Below are 17,491 nucleotides of genomic sequence, written 5' to 3'. Positions count from 1 at the left end.
GGAAGTGACTACTGAATTCGACCACGTGGAGGTGCCTGGTGAGTTTGGCAAGGACTGTTTTGTTGGTGAGGTGGGGGTGAAGCCAGGGTGCAGTGGGGATATGGGAAGAAGAGGGGACGTGGAAACAGCAAGTATGAACAACTCTAAAGAAAGACAGAAAAATGAGGGAAAACAGAGAAATGAGGCCGTGGAGAAGGTGAGGTGAGGGCAAGGGACGCCAGCGTGCGCCTTCCACATGGCATCTATGTAAGTGGAGTCCTCAGAAGTGGTACAAAGCAGTGGCCCTCATCAAAACAAAGTACTTTAACACATGGGCAACACCAGAGCTTGTAAGAGCCTATGAGAGTGATCCAGTGGAGATGATTATGTAGGAGAGAGAAGTTGTAACTATAGGAGCACGGCCAGGGTACACAGCTTCCTGTGTAGTGGGAGAAGGGATCTGATTTGCTCCATTTTACAGACGAAGAATGGAGGGATGAGGTAAGTTTTTGGGGGGGGGGAGGGGGAGGAACTGAGTGGCCTTACCTTCAAAAAGCTGAGCATACTGAGGGAATCCTGTCGCTCGGAGCCACTCGCATGCTTTTCTGGCCTCAGCTTCTAAAACAGAGCAGAAGAAGAAAAACAGGCAGAGAAAAGGGGTTAGTGGGGTGCGGACACCAAGCTAACCTGGGTGTATGGTGCCTCACCTCCAGCAGGAAGGCACCTGTAGTTCTGATAATCTGGAAATGGCAAGAGAAGCACGGAGGGACCAACACATTTGCTCCATGTCACAGCCAGCTAGGATTCACCCCCCACTCCCCAAGCCCCACTACCTGCATGTTCGGAGCACCTTTCTTGAGCCTCATTTCCTGTGTGTCCCAATCGTCTTCCCCTCTCCTGCCTCTGCCCAAGAACAAAACTCACCACCAGCAGCAACTCCCAGGAATGTCTGGGGTCAGGGAGTACTGCTGGGGGAAGAAGCCACAGCTGTGTCTTCACCCTCCCCTTCCTCAGGGAGCTGTCCCCTTACATGGCCCTGAGTAGACTATCCTAGTCCAGCTAGGCATATGAAATGTTCAACAATTATTATTTTCTTTCCCATCAACCTACCTAACATTCCCCAGCATTTTGATAACCAAATCTTCTTTAACACACACAATAAGCTCTGAAGGTTTTACTATACACATTTTACAGATCTCCGAAGAGGCTCAGAAAGGAAGAGCTCATATACAGTCTCACAGTTGACGAGGTAGCAAGAGTCTAAGCTCAGTCTGACTCCCGCTCAGAGTTCCTACCCTTCTGACATGACAGCTTCCCTAGTGCTCTTTCTGCCCTACCACTCATCAAGTTCAGCCCTCCCCACCCCCCCCGGGAGCCTCCCAGGACTGCCCTGGCTCTCACCTGTGGCTCGATCTATTTGCGGCATAACTCAGTGCCGATTGTCATGTCGACACAGTGCTGCCAGTGGGAATCTTAGAGGGCAATGGCGGGATCAGACTCCTGCCTGTGCTCTGGGGGTGCCTGGCACTGAGTGGGGCACCCCTGCCAGTCTCAGCTGAACTGAAGCCACAGAGGAGGCCCTCCTGGCCAGAATAGGCTGAGCACCAGCAGCAAAGCCCTGGAACCACTCAGGCAGCTATTTGTTCCCTACCCAGGTGGTGCCAGGGAGCAGTGTGGCTGTGACTGTGGGACCTAGCATTGTGGGGTTGAGGGGAGGTTGCTGGCTTAGCAGAGCTGCTCTGGCTACGGAGTCCTGCCCCCATTTCCTCCATTTCCTTAGCACCTGTGACCAGGGGACTCCAAGGAGCCTGGTGGGGTTTTTCCAAGACAGGAAGTACTCTCTCTTCCCAGTGCTCTCCCACAAGGAAATCCGGGATGACATCCTGGCAGCCAAGACTGATAAGTTAAAGGACAAAATGGTATTTCAGAGATGCTGGGTGGGTAAACAAGGGAGGAAAGAGTGCAGGAAGGTGGAAGTCAGAAAAAATAATAGGCTCCTCAAGGACCACACGCTGATGAGGATTTGAAGGGTGAAGACCCTGAGGGCTTTTGGGGCAAACAGGGGCAGGGTGGGGATGAACACCTGTGCATTTCTGTGAGTGCATGCATCAGGTAGGTGCCGCCCCAGCATCTGTCTCTGCATATACCTGTAGTCCAGTTTGCTCATGTCCGTGATCCATGTGGATTGGTATAGGATTGTACACCTGTATACACACAGCTACAGGCCCCTCGGTGTGTGCATGCACCTGCACCTGTGTGTGTGTGTGTGTGTGTGCGTGTGTGTATGTTTTTTGTTACTGCATCTTTCTAACCTATGATAAAGATTTAGGGGTCACTAGGACATCTGAGAGGTCCTGGAAATCATTTGTTCCCACAGAGCCCTGCTAGCAGTACCTCAGCCCCTCTGGCAGGGGGCAATGCAGGCCTGGGAAAGGATCCAGGTCTGTAAGCCAGTGGTGGTCTGTGGGATGTGATAAGAGCAGCCAGAAGGGACTTAAGACACAGCCCCAAGGAGCATTTGAGGGACATGGTTTTGCTGCTAAGACAGCTGAGCCAGCTGCCACAACACTTCCTTGTCTCCTTCTCCTGCCACACCCCTGGGAGAAGGCCCTTCCCATCCTCAGAGCTCCTCCAACAGCCAGCTCTGCTTTCCTGTCATTAGGACAAAGGGGAGGTGCCAAAGGAGGGACCAGGTCAGAATTTCCAGAGAGGCAGGCACAGAAGGAGACAATGACCCCTAAAGGGCCACAAGTCTGGTATGGCCACCCCAGGCAGGGGAGCCAAGCCCCAGGGATAGACCTGCATGTCAGGAACACACTCTTGAAGAGGTAGAACAAAGAGGAGAAGGAAGGAGCGAGGTACCTGCCTGCCCGTTACTCCCTTGCTCCTTCCTTAACCTGAAGGGGATGGGAGAGTCCTGCGTCTCACACATCTGCATCATCTGCCCTAGTCACGGAGCCCATGGAGCATGGTGGGCTGCCTGCTCCCCTCCTACTATGACTAGGCAGTGGCCCTAGCCAGGGTTGGTGGGAAGGAGACCAGCTCACTCAGGTGTGCGCCAAATTCTTTCACTCCTACCTAGAGCCCTCTAGCTCCCTGCTATTCAAAGCGTGACCCCTGGACCAGCAGCAGCAGCATCACCTGGGAGCTTGCTAGAAATGCAGAATTCCAGACCTATTGAATCAGAATCTACACTTAAGTGGATCCTTAGGTGATTTGCAAGCACATTAAAGCTTGAGGAGCACTGGTCTAAATCACCCAGCTCAAGGATTCTCCCCCTTGGATCCACATTAGAATCAGCTAAGAAGCTTTTAAAAAATACCAATTCCTAGGGGCCACATCCCTGGAGGCTGATTTAATTGGTCTGTGGTGGGACTCTCCAAACCAGTATTTTTTCAAAGCCACGGTATGGGGCACACTAGGGCCTAAGGGACTTTTCCACGTCACACAAAGTTAAAGTGTCACAGCTGACACTGCGACCTTGATCTTTTAGTTCCCTGTCCAGCACTCTTTTCCACTGCATTATGCCGCCTGCCCTCAGATGCCAGGTAAACAAAGAGCTTAGACTCAAAGGGACCAACTCCAGGCCCCCAAACTGTTTTCTGCCCCTTCTGGTCTAGTGGAGTTACAAGCCTGAGTTCAAATCCCGGTGCCACCAATCACCAGCTCTCTGACCTTGGGTAAGTTGTTTAACCTTTCTACAACTTAGTTTCCTCCTCTGTAAAACGGGAGTAATAAAATTCACTTCTAACAGCTACTCAGAGCATTAAATAAAATACTGGAGAGAAAAAAAAAAACCCTGTCACATAGCACCAAGCACTCAACAAATGAGTTCCCTCCCCACTCTGACTGAAGGGTCCCAAGGAAAAAGAGGAAACTGGAGAAAGAGGCCCAGCTAGCGTTCCCTTGTGGGTCTGGAAAATGGCTGCATCCACCTCACTGCTGGAATGAGAGAATAAGACTCAGGGAAGTGAGGTTAGGAGGCAGAAGCTTCAGAGGCCACAAGAGCTCCAAACGACAAAGCAGCCAAGGAGTTTGAAGCAGGGCTATGGACTGAATCCCCAGCAGCGCTCCCTGGCAGGAATCTGGAGAATGTGATACATTATTATCCAACAGGATGTCAGGGACATTGGCTTCTGACAATATACCACCTCATGGAGGCCCTGAGGCACCCTCCCAGACAGAGCAGTCAGGGACACATGTCTTGGTGATTAAGAGCTGAGCTAAGGTGCTTGGCCTTCATCCCTCCCACCCATCCCAGCCTGCCCAGGCTGGGGCCAGGAGTGACCACCCACACCCAGTAGAGTCAATTCACCTTGGAGCTGGGGCCCAGGTGGCCCAGACTGAGGACTGTCTTCTGTGCCTGGCGGGGAGAGTGACACCGGGCAGGCTGAGGCGAGTGATGGAGGAATGTCTGTGGCCCCTGGTCCTGCCTCTGTGTCCAGATGTGCAGATTCCAGTAGTTTCGACTGCTATTTTCTGCAGGCCGTGCTCTGGCCAAGGCTAGGGTGATATGCCAGGACAGGTCAGGGATGGCACTCAGCTGACACAAGCTGGATTCCACGGAGATTTAAGCTCTGACTCCTTCCCTTGGGAGGGGCCCAGTTGATCTGAGCCCTAAGAGTTGGGGGAGAGGGCATACTAGAAAGATCCAGAGTCAAATCAGGCCTCAGGGCCACACCCACAGGTCTCCTGGAGGGAGTGTCAAAGAAGGAATGGCTGAGCAGCAGCAGATGGTTTCAGAGGTCAGTGACAATATCTGCACCTACACTTACACAGGCCATGTACCAAGGATCCTCTTAGCATGGAGAATTTTTCTATGCAGAGAAGGATGGAATGAGGAGAAAAGCAGGGCTTCTGTTCTTGAGAAATGCTATATGAATGGGGGTAGAGGTTATGCACCCAGGAAAAAGGCTGCAACATCTCCCACTGAGGAAGTGCAATAATGCCCAAAGATGATAACTGAGTGAGTGGGAGAAAAAGCTTTTTCTCATCAAGCTGGCTCCCCTACTTGCTGCCTAAGTCATCTTAGGCAACTTCATTCTTTAAGCTTTGGTTTCCAATCTATACAGTGAGGACTAACAACTTTCCTGCCTACCTCTACAGTTACTGTGTGGATTTGGTCAGGTTTTGTCTGGTTTTGAAAGTGGCTGTACGAAAGTTATCATTAGAGAGGGCTGCTTTGATTAAGACTACTTGAGGGGCCGGCCTGGTGACGTAGTGGTTAAGTTCCTGTGCTCTGCTTCAGCGGCCCAGGGTTCACAGGTTCAGATCCCAGGCGTGGACCTAGCACCACTTGTCAAGCCACGCTGTGGCAGCATCCCACATAAAATAGAGGAAGATTGGCACAGATGTTAGCCCAGCGACAATCTTCCTCAAGTGAAAAGAAGAGGATTGGCAACAGATGTTAGCTCAGGGCCAATCTTCCTCACCTAAAAAAAAAAAGACTACTTGAACTTTGTATTCACATAGTCTTTAAGACTCAGTTCAGATTATGTCCTAGTTGTAAAGAAGTGATAAAGAGAGCTAGGCAGAAAAGAGAAGACAATAGGCAACTAGGCTGCAGGAGGTCAGGCCTCACCCAGCCAATGTCACCAACTCCACTCTCTTCATGCCACTATTGGGGAACTTGACTCCTTACGCCTTGTGGTCACTCAATGGGCTGAGAGAGAACTGCCCAGGCCCCGGTTCAGCCTCCTCCCTCCCAACCTAAAGGCCAGCTCAGGCCCAGGGACCAGGCAAGACACAGGGCCCAGGGCAAGCAATGGGTAGATGTCACAGAAGCCCAGATCAAAGTGTCCTTGTTACTGCTGGAGCAGTAACCTCTCGACTCGGGCTGTACATTATAATCTGGGGTGTTTTTAAAAATGTCAGTGCCTGTCATTACCAATTAAATTAGAATCTCTGGGGAGGGTTAGTTTTTTGTTTGTTTTGGGGAGCTTTCCAGGTGATTCTAAAGTGTAGCCAAGATAGAGAACCACGGCCCTAAACAGACGCGGCCAGCTAAAAGTCACAGCATAGGTCTCTGGACAGATTATAGCCAGAGGCCAGACTTAGGCCCATTCTAATCACTGGCCCATGTTCTCTCCAGGCTCAAGTGCAGGAGAAGGCAAGAGCAGTGAGCATGAATATGAATGCAGACGGTGGGACACGGGAGGGCAAATCTGTGGTGTTTGTGGTGGTAATTTATTCACAGTTAGCTGACCTACTCTATAAGGCAGCTTTCAACAAATATGTTGGTTTCCTTTACCTTACTTAGCTTCCCATTTGGAAAGGCATCCCTTCCATGGCCCTCACCACAGGATGGTTAGCTCCAAAACAAGGTCTGGTATCAGCGTGGTCTCTCCCACCTTCAGTGAGCACAGGAGGAAAAGCCAGCGTTCTGAGGGATGGAGAAAGACCTGGGATGCCACTGTCTATGTGACAACCCAAGTTCCCAAGGTGGGCTCTGTGAGGCCAAGGTGGTACCCAAGGTAAGTAGAGGGGCAGCTTACCACTCCAGGCCCTGCTGTTGTACCTGGGAAATGCTAAGTCCTGGCAAACAGCTTCTCAGATCATTCTTCTTGGTTGACGCAAGGCCCATTTCCTTTGCTCACCCCACCCCTAGAGAGGAGCCCCACATAAGAAGGCAATATTGGCCTTTTGGCAGAGGGCTTATATCTCATTTGGCCCCAAGTGCTTATGACCAGCTCCTTTCACCCTCCCATAAGGATACACTAAGGGGCTTGGGCCACAAGAAATGTGCCCACTCAGCCTGGAGCCTTGGATTCCTCCAAGGCAGTGCTTCATTCAAATTTACACAAAGGGGCCCTCTAGGTTGGCAGTGACCCTGGCAGAGATGCTACAACAGGTGACTGCCTGGCTATGCCACCTCTCTCTCTGGGGGACCGAGGGAGAGGGACCTTCACAAGGGCCCATACTAAGAGCTGTTATGGATTCCATGACTGCCAAGACTTTTCCTCTCGACCTTGGAGTGGACATTGATGGGGGTCTGCAATACTCTGTCCACTGGGAAGTTGGGTACACGCATTGTCTCTCCCTGCTCCTGCCGCTCTTAGCTGGAATCACAATAACTAGATTTTTACAGGGGAGGGAGGTGGAGGGAGGGAAGGAGACAAGACCAAAATAACTCTCATCCCACATTCCAAACCTTGCAGGAGGGGTGCCGCAGCAAGGGCCTCTGGATTTCAAGCTGCCTAGCCTGGCAGTGCTAGACACTGGCTGGCCTCTGGCTTGGTAGACCGCCCCTAGTGCACCTGTTCGGATGGCAGCCTCAGTCTCAGTGAGAGCTGCGGCTGGATGCCATGCTCCTGGGCCCATGTGAGCAACACTTTTGCAGTCTCTCTGTCACAAGTGAGGCACCATCAAGGCAAACGGCCCAGAAGGGTACAGCACTGTGGGACTGAGTGGCAACAAAATGAAGCCACTGGATCTTCTTGCTGGCCAGTGGCAGGTTAGCATGTGCGGCTCTCCACTCTAATACCCCTCTCTCCTTAACACTCCACGTCCACATCACGACCACAGAGCCACAGGGATTCTCAACCAAGGACAATTTTACTCCCTAGGGGACCTTTGGCAATGTCTGGAGACATTTTTGGTCATCACAACTGAGGAGGAGTGCTACTAGCATCTACTGAGTAGAGGCCAGGGATGCTGCTAAACATCCTACAATGCACAGGACAGCCCCACAACAAAACAAAGATTGACTCCAAACCTGAAGTGTGAGACCATGAAGGTCAGCCTCCACTTCACCTGGGGATCTCAGGCACCTCCAGCAGCCCCACCCCACCTTGCGGGTGTCTTGAGGAATGAGGCAAAGAATGGACACAATATTCAATGGAGGTCCCCTATCTTTGGACACTGTGGACCACTTGCAGGGTCAGCCAGGGAGAGGTGGCAGTTCTAGTTTGGAGCTTTTATAAATGTGGAAGTTATACAAGGAACGCCAACCATGTCCCTCCCTACCATAAAGCTGTGATCTGAGCTCTGGTTGCAGCTGTAAGTGAGGGAGGGTCATGAGGGCCTTCTGGCTAAACCAGGCCGCTGGCCTGCTGGGACTGCTTGAGAATTTGGGTCCAGGGTCAGCCTTGCCTATGGCCTCCTAGGCCAGTGCCTGGTACAGCAAGGCCAAAGCAGGCAGCTGACATTCCTGCCTGACCCAGGGCTTCTCTGTGACAGCAAAGGTCAGAGCTGCCACTTGTTCTGCCACAGTCGCTCCATTAGCTTTCTTGCCCCCAGGAAATCCTGCCCCTAACCCAGTCCCAGGTGCTCTGACAAGGTCATGGTGACAAGGAAAGACCGTTGTTTTAATAAGTCACATGCTACTCCATCACCTCCAGTCCCCAGCCGGCAGGCAAGAGATGCCAGCCTAACCGGTCTGGGGCAGATGTTAGACCAGTGGTAACTGCTCTCCACTGAGGTATGGGTGGAAAGAGTATTGTATTGAAGGTCAGAAGAACTACATTCTGGCCTTAGCTCCACTAGGAACTTACTGGGTAACCTTGGGCAAGCCACTACCTCAGTTTCTCCACCTTCTAATGGCCACTCACCAAAATCTAGACCCAGAGCAGAGGTATGTGTGATTGGCGGCTGGTTCAGTAGAGGGAGCTGTCCTCCTCCTGCACATTCTCTTCTGGGAAACTCAGGTGAGGGTCCTCAGCGGGGACCAAGAACAAACCCATATTCCCCTCCCAATCTGCCTCTCCTGATTTCCTGCCTCCAAAGGCACCAAACACGTAGGCTTAAACCTCCAGTCATCCTGGTCTGTCCTCTTCTCACTCATGTATTTAGTCTCCAAGTTCTACCAACTTTTCCATCAAATGGTCATGGTTTCCCACACCCACCTGTGCTCTAGGTTCTCAGGCCTGGATTACTTCAGCTCTCCAAGTTCCCAGCTTCCAGTCTCTCCTTCCAACAGGTCATCCTGCCAGCTTCTTTTTCCAAGACCCCAGCTCTGACCTGGTCACTCTCCTACCCTGCACCCTAACAGGCTCCCCACTGCCCAAGCACAGGGCAGACATGAGACTGCTTCCTACCTGGCACTTGAGGCTCTCCACACTCTAGACCCAGCCTGACTTGAAGTTGCAAACTCCTATTATTATCAAGATGGAGGTCAAAGATCCCTTTCCGTGAAGCCTTCCTTCCCTGACCTCTTACCAACCCCCTACCACCCAATGGCTCAGTTAAATTAACTGGCCCTCTATACATTTCCATTACCTTCTCAGCAGCACATGAGTCTGTCTCCCCCATTCAACCAGAGCTCCACTGCATTGGGTCCTGTTGGTCTCAGTATCCTCACTGCAGTGTGGTAAGGGCTACTAAATGTTCTGGCAACACCTAGACAGGAAGTCTTGCTTCCCAACTAAACAGTGTGTGGGCCCCCGACTCCACTCTCTCCTCTGGTATCACCACAGCAAGGACCCAGAACTGAGCACACACCTGCAACTCAGCAACTTGCTGACTCACAGAACACCTTGCCCCAGAGCAGAAACCACAGGGCCAGGAACCAAGGCCCAGAGATGTGAGAAGGACAAATGAACTCTGCGTGAGAGTGGAGGCATTCTGGCCTCAAGCTCCTGTGAGGGCATCCAAGCTCACTTGAGAGAAGGATCACGCACCATCTCCTACTTCCCTCTCCTGGCCTGCAAGGCCTTGGCACTCACCCATTTTGACCCTGTGCCACCACTTCTACATCCCACCTCCCTTGCCTACTTCCTTTTCCTTTTGCTGAGGCCAAATATAAACTCCCGGGTAGGAAATGCCTGGAAGGAGCCTGGCTCCACCCTGAGATCCCGAGAAAATTGTCTCTAACAGAAAGGAAATGCGCCTGAGAGAAGTTGCCTCCTCAGGGGGAGGCCTGTTCTCTCTTTGGGAGCCAGCAGACACAGCCCCTCACCAGACCCTGTGGCCAGCCAAAGGGAGGGCTGTGAAGTGGAGCGCAAAGGAGAGGGCAGGGGCCTAGGGCCTTGGGGGCAGGGAGTGACAATGCGCATGCTCAGGCCATGGTGGAGTAAAAGGAAGGAGAACCCAAAGTGGTGGCCTAGTGGCTGTGTAAGACCTAGAAGCATAGAGGTTTTGGAGTACAGTGGAAAGAGTAACAGACTAGCAATCTGAAGATGTGGCTTTTAGTCCTGGCTCTGCTACTTCTTAGTTGTGGCTGTGCTCACTATTGATGACAATATTTATGATACTGAATTTAATTATTAATAATAGTTAATAACAGACACTAATATTTACTGAGTATTTATTTACTATGTGCCAGGCCCTGGGCTAAGGACTGTATACAGATCATATTGGGCAAGACTTAACTTCTCTATGCCTCAGTGTTCTCATCTGTAAAATAGAGATATGATCACAGTACTGACAACATGAGGTTTTTGCAAGTATAAACTGAGATGATAAGGGCCAAAGGGTACTGAGTTATTGTCACGTCTCAGGCATTTCTTTAGGTATTTTTTATATGGTTTATATTATTGAATTGTTACAACACCCCTGTGAAGTAAGTGCTCTGATAATATTTCCATTTGACTGATGAGAGAACTGAGGCCCAGAGATATCAAGTAACTTGCCCAAGGTCAGCAGCTAAGAAGTGGTGGGCCAAGATGCAAACCCAGGCAGTCTGGCTCCAGAGTCAGGGCCACCAAGTTAGAATCCTCCTCATTAAGTGGGAGAAATCATCTAGGCTGTAGACACAAAAAACATATAGCAGGGTTTTTGCGGTATGAACCCTTAGCCTGAAGTAACTTCCCATCAGTGGAGAAAGCACTTGACCATCCTACATCTCATTTGGTCCCCACAACAGCCCTGTCCAGAGCAGGCCTACTGCACAAATGGGGAAACAGACACTACAAAAAGTCAAGTGGCTTCTATTGGACTACAGATGGGGCCGGGAGCCTATCTAAATGCCAACAGCCCCCCTGTTGATCTGTTCCCATGTCAGCCTTCTCAAGTCCTCCCCTCCAAATCCACTCCTCCTTGGCTGTGCACTTATTCAACTGATATTACCTGAGCAACGACTCAGTGCCAGGCCCTATGCTAGGCACCAAGTTCTGAAAACTGAACAAAAGCCAAACTCTCCTGGAGTACCTGACCAGAGCTGCTACCAGGCCCATCCTTCTCAGGAAAGCAGAGGCTAAGATGGACTGTCCTTTCAAGCACCCCCTGGAGGTTGTTTAGAGACAAGATAACAGAGAATGAGCTCAAGAGCAACAGAACTGGTATAGAAGGAAGCTTGCAGCACCCAAGGGTTCTGAGGTGGGAACATTGGAGGGGAGGCCTAGAGCTTCTGAACAAAAGCCTCCCCCCACCCCCATACTCAATTCCAGCATGGGCCACACCAGCTGGAGGGATCACAAAAGTTAATCCAGCCAGCCTCCTGCCTGCCCCTGACCACCCACATCTTCTAAATAATGCAACGTGGTTGTCAAGACAGCTCATTAAAATGTCTCTTCTTCCCTCATGCTACCCAGCACCCTGCTCTCCACCCCCAGTGCTGGAAGGTGCTAATCAGGCGGGCGTGCTGCTGCTGTCAGAACCACCCCCGACTCCCTCCTGCACATCCTCCCCCACTCCAATGCGACTCTGCTTTCAAGCATCAATACCTAATTCTTTGAGTTTTCTCTCCTCTCCATCTGTCCACCTGGTTTGGGGGGGGGGGGCAGGCAAAGACCTGGGGGCTGTCTTCTCAGGAGTGACTGATCACTGGTGGGTGCAGTGACCAGTCAGGGGTAGAAGGGAGACCCAAGCCTCAGCTCTTGCCTCCTGGCCAGGCAGCTGGGAAAAGGAGAGGGAGAGGCACGGCACAGTCACTAAGGTGTGGACAGTTGTCAGTCTGCCAGGGTCTTGATCACAGTTCCATCACTCCCTAGCTGCATGATCTTGGGTAAGCTCTTCATTTAACCTCCCCTTGCCTCAGTTTCCTCATATGTAAAATGGGGATGATGATAGCAGTACCTACCTTACAGAATTGTCATGGGAGCCAAGAAAGTTCAAATGTGTCAGGAATTTAGAAGAGTTCACTATTATTATTGGTGTTATCATCGTAACTACAGCCTGTTGTAGTGTCATAAATGCCACTAAAGGAGGCCAGAGGAAGGGAGCCCTGTAGGTGCGCATGGCCAGGGAGAGCTTTTCTGGAGGAGGTGGAATCTGAAGTGACAGAAAATTCCAGACCTAATGCCCAGGAGGTGGCAGGTTTGAGCACTGCATATCCCCAGCTCAGTGAAACACAGCAAAGTGACAAGGTGGCAGAAAGTACTACTAAACATATTGGATTTAATAGTCAACAACCCCATAAGGTGGATACGTATCTCCATTTCATAGCTGACAAAATGGAGGCTCACAGAGGTTAAGTGATTTGCCCAAAGTCACCCAGTGCTGTATATACCAGAGCCCCTGCTCTTCGCAATGACACTCTTCTGCCCTAGGCATCATGTGTGCAACTCAGGAGGTGTTTTGCTTCGGCTCCACTCTGGCTCTTTTCTCACATGCCCCTCTTTGTTTTTCCCAACTAGAGGGCCCTGCTCAGGTGGCGGCTGCTCAGGCCAGATGTTTGGGGCCAAGCACTTCCCAACCTCCCTGGCCCTGCCCAGCCTGACTCGGCCTCAGCCTAGCACAGAAAAGCTGGCTGCAAGTGCCTATCTCACACCTCAGACAGGCCAGCCTTTGGGCAGCCCAGATAAAGGACAGGAAATCCTCGGCCACCTCCCCTAGAGGTCACTCCCTTTACCATGGGAACAGAGCTGCAGCCTGGGCAGAGGTTCCTCTGTGGTGGGGAAGCTGCCGAGTCAGCCCCAGCTGCCTTGGCTGCCGGGTGTGTTTGGGGGAGACAGGGAGGACTGAGCGTCAGGAGACCTGGATTCCAAGTCCTCCCTCCCTGGAGACTGTAGCCTTCCCTGCCCAGGCCTTAGGTGGGGATCACCAAGGATCCCATTGCAGGGATCACACTGTCTACCTTATTGGGCTGCTCTGAGAACAGAATGGGATCATGGAAATGAAAGTGCCTTGGAAACTTTAAAGAAATGGGAGGACTCGTCGTTGTCATCGTCATTAACTGCTAGAGGAGGAATGGCTGAGTTGGTATTTCTCCCTGTCTGATTCACCCTTCTAGGCCCCACTGTGGGCATGTTTCATACTCATTTCCGGCTTCAATGCTCCTTAAAATATCCCCTTCCTTCCACCCCCACCAGCTCAAGAGACAAAAGCAACTAGCAGGAAAGCAGGAGACACTGGCAACCCTCTCATAGTACCCTACAGTCAACTCATCAAGGTGAGCACCTCCTCTCACCAAGTTTTCTCTCTGCTATAGGGGCACCAAGAAGAAGGCCCTCACCCTCGAAGGGCTCCCCAGTCATGGGAGCTGGCTGTACCTAAACAACAAAGAAATCAGAGAGAGCCGGATGAGATGTTTGGACCCAGGACTCTTAGCGTCCGGAATCTACCTGCTGGAGTCACCAGAAAAAGAAAATGGAGAAGTCTTCTGGAAAAGTCCAGGCTATAAATAAACAGAAGAGAGTGAGGGGCTTCCAGAGTGCCATTTCCTGCCCCCAGGGCCACAATAGTAGCATGTGCAGAGGACAGTAAGGAGGCTGGGAAGGGGACAGGTCAGGTCTCTGGAGGAGCACTTGGAGGAGCTGAGGCTACGTGGCCTGTAGAAGACCCAGGGGAACGCAGGTTCTGTCCTCAGACTCCTGAAGGTTAGAGAGGGTAGACAGGGTCTAGGTGGTCCCAGGGGGCAGAGCTGGGACCCAGGAGTAGGAGGCAGAGGGAAAGAGAATTCAGCTCAACATACGAAAAATCTTTCAGACATTCCATGAATGAAAGCAACTGTCTTGAGACATTGCTCTCCGAGATATTGAAGATGGGTAAACAGGAGCTACACAAGCGCTGGTGGAAAGGCCCAAGCTTCAGGGAAGTTGGGTCGAGTGCGCTCTGAAGGCCCTTCTTCCCTGAGCTCTGTCTGCTTCCTACCTCTGGGGTATCGTGGGAGAAAGCATAAAGGTAACTGGAGCTGGTTAGGTCCTCAGCTGGTTCCCACAGAGACCTGGGATCCCAGGAGCACCTTGGGCTGGTACTACCCAGGGGGAGCAGGTCACTCATTAACTTGTGGCTGAATGGGTTAGAGGGTGGCCACCTGGGACAGATGCAAACATGGGGAGGGGCTAAAAGCCCATGCTCAAGGAAAACCCAAGCTGTGGCAGTTCAAGGCACAGCCAGCCCAAATGGACAAGCCAGCTGAGAATGTTTAGTGACTGAGCCTGGCAGAATTTAAAGCCAGCTCACCCTTGCCTTGTGGATGTGAAAGAGGTCTTGACTGGGAATGTATACTCTCATAGCTGGAAGGGAGCCTGAGAGACCACTGAGTCCATGCCACCTGCCCTACCCATTTTAAAGATGTGGAAACTGAGGCCCAGAGAAAGCAAATGTCTTCTCTAAAGTCACTCATGGAGAGATAGCTATAGAGAGGTACAACCAGAAGCTAGGTTTCCTGACTCTATAGTAGGCCCACAGGGTTCACTAAATGTTAGTTCCTTCTCCTGCTGAAACTGCAGAAAACTGCTTGCAGTTTACAGCTTTCTAAATTGGACCTGGGGCCTAGCCTGACCCTTCCCAACTTCCACTGTTTGTCAAGACACAGGCTCTCTGAGGAACGCCTCCTCCTCCACTACAGAGGCCTCAGCCTCGCAGCAGCAGCAGCACTGTGGCTGGCAGCTCAAGTCCCAGCCTGGTGTGGAGGGACCCACAGCTGTACTGAAAACAGACACTCACACAGCCCGACCCCAGCCCCAGTAATGGCTGACCCTTTGAGTGGGCATTTCTTGCTCTTTTAGACTTTCAAATTGAGAGCAGGGGGTCAACCGTTCCTGGAAACATCCCCACCCGCTTCTGACTCTGATGCCTTAAAACATCTCTTAACCCACTGCCCATCTGAATCACTATCAACTCAACTCCCTGCCTCTCACAATACCACCCAGGCTGAATGTGTGTCTTTCAAGCAATGTGAATAACCACTTCTGTTTGCCCAAGCGAAGAGAGAGGGGCAGAAGTTTAATTGGCCTCAGAAGTTCCCATGACTGAATGTTTGTCAATGTCCCCTTGGGAGAAAGTGAGGGTTCAGGATGGGGTCCCTTTAAGGCCTAGGGTGGACAGGGAGTTAGGTAACGGCCATCCCCTAGAGTGACTTTCCAAGGTGGTTATTATGTGGCTCAATGATTAACCAAGCAGTGGCAGGACCCCAGGCTTGTTGGAAAGGAGCCACTCCTTGCCCAAGGACAGTTCAAGAACAGGAGGCTGCAGCCAGGGAGAGCACTTGTGGGGTCTTTCTCTCCCTCTCACAGTCTGCTCTGCGGTGGTAGGAAGAGAGGCCTAGATGAGGGAAGCTCTGCCTCAGCCCCACCGGGGTGGAAGAGGGCTGGCCCGGATATGGAGGAAGTCAGCACACCCTTACTGGGGTGGGAGGGAAAAGCGAGACTGTGAGGGGTTTTATCATGAATGAGAGAGGAAGCTCCAAGCTGGGCTGTGGTGATTAGATGACAAGCTGGGAAAGACGCTCATCCTGAATACATCCTGTTTTGCTCTGAACTGGCCTCAGGGGCCAGGGGCAGGGAGGGGCTGGGAGGAGAGCAGCCTCGCAGGAATTCTCCCAGGCCTGCTGACCTCAAGCTCCTGGGTGGCCCTGGAACTGGAGAGGCAAGTGAAAGAGTTAGAACTCCCATTTATCACTAGAGATCCAAAGCACGGAGTTTCCACGAGAAGCCTCCACAAGTCAGCCTCAGGAGCCGGAGCCCCAGAGACGAGGCCAACCAGTGTTGTAAAAGGAGGGGCCAGGGCTCCATAATCCCTCCAGTTCAGACCTTTCCTGGGCCACTCTTCCAAGCCTCAGCCCAAATGTCACTGCCTCTGTCAGTCACCTTCCTCTCAGTCAAAAGGAATTGCTCCCTGGTCAGGCCTCCCAGGGCAAAATGTCCTTTTTAACAATTGGGAATAAATACTACCAGGATATTTGATGACATTAAGGGACTATTTTAGGTGTGAGAGTGGTATGATTGCCCTTTTTTATGATTCCCTATCTTTTAGAGATATATATTGAACTATTTATAGACAAATCAATAGGGTGTCTGGGATTCATTTCAAAATAACAAGAAAGAGGGTGAGGTAAACGGAGGTGTACATAGGGCAGGACTGACCATGGGCTAACAGCTGTTGAAGCTGGGTGATGAGCACATGGGGCCTTATTACACTAATCATCTCTACTTTTATGTATGTTTGAAATTCTTCATAATAATTTTTTTAAAAGCCTTCACTGAGGAAAGACTCAGTGCATCATGCATTATTTATGCCACTAACCCCCAAACTAGACAGCAGATTCCCTGAAGGTTGGGGTTATACTCTGGGTCCTCCACAAGACCTGGCAACAAGCCTGCACTCAAGAACTAATAATTTGTACAGCACTTGGTAGTTTACAAAGCACTTAGCCAGGGATCCCCTCGTTTAACCCAGTGCAGTGGGAAAAGCAGGTAGAAATCGGGAGTCTGAGAGGTCGAGCGGAGCAACAGAGCCCAGATTTAAACCTCCACGTGTCCAGCTCCCAGCCCCCTGTTCTCTGCTCCCCGCCACCCTGGACTCTTGAGGAACCTAACATCCAGTTCTCCAGTCCCCGCGCAGTTGGGGTAAACAGGGACAGCAACTGTTGACATGCGAGTTCCCAAGGTGGAAGGCTGGGCAAGAGGAGACTCAACACGCAAACATAGCACTTCAGACTGTGACAAGGGCCCAGATTGTGGCCTCCAGTCCACTGATTCAAGTTTACCAGGACCAATCCCCAAAACAAACACACACACAAATCAAGACCCCGAGTCATAAATGAATAGGCCTTAATAAAAACACTTGACACCAACTGTGTGCCCAGCCCTGTGCTCAACTACTCTGCGTAGGGCTGTGGGGTGGGGGAGTTCACACTTCCCATCCTAGAGCCCTGGCATCTTTGAGATTCCGTATCTCTATTTTATCTGATAACAGCCTCCCCAAAGGCCCAGGGGTCATGACACTTGATCCTACCCAAACAGGGAGCCCAAGAAAAAGTTCTCTCTATTCTATTCAAGCCAGAGACAACTCCTTCCAGCCAGAGACCCCTTGCCCCACCTTCTTCAAGAAAGTGGGAGCACAGCCTGCCTTTGTTAAGCCTACCATCTGTTGAACCTGAACTCTCCATGGCTGGAGCAGGGAGCTCCGGCAGCTGTGACAGGCATCCCGATTAGATACTCCCTCCTCTCCTCCCTTTGGGATTTTCTTGCTTTTGTGTCACTGCTACTATCTCCATACCTGGCTCCCTCTCCAATATGTAGGCCTCTGAATGGAATTTTAAAACTTCAAGAAGACGGAGAGGATCAAAGTTCGGGCTTCTTTGTGCCACTTTCTTTGCCTCTCTGCTCAAACCCAGGAGGTGTTGTGCTTTAACAAGGAAGGCCCTTCCAGCCTCCCTGCACAGCTCATGCCCCTGCCCCAGCAATCACAC

General features: G+C 51.4%; 1 protein-coding gene across 13 annotated transcripts in view; it reads right to left on the bottom strand.

Moving 5' to 3' along the window:
- Nucleotides 1–17,491, bottom strand: part of STARD8 (StAR related lipid transfer domain containing 8) — a 72,912-nt gene that overhangs the window by 12,839 nt on the left and 42,582 nt on the right. For 8 of the 13 annotated variants that reach the window (XM_070605415.1, XM_070605408.1, XM_070605410.1 and 5 more), the window contains one exon: nt 526–597. In XM_070605415.1, coding sequence (XP_070461516.1) covers nt 526–597 — 72 coding nt within the window. Of the gene's footprint in view, nt 1–525; nt 598–4,294; nt 4,483–17,491 lie in introns of all 13 variants that reach the window. The other 5 variants (XM_070605405.1, XM_070605403.1, XM_070605411.1 and 2 more) reach the window with 1 other exon arrangement.

Source organism: Equus przewalskii, chromosome X (genome assembly GCF_037783145.1).
Source record: "Equus przewalskii isolate Varuska chromosome X, EquPr2, whole genome shotgun sequence".
Lineage (NCBI taxonomy): Eukaryota > Metazoa > Chordata > Mammalia > Perissodactyla > Equidae > Equus > Equus przewalskii.
This window is presented reverse-complemented; position numbering and strand designations above follow the sequence as displayed.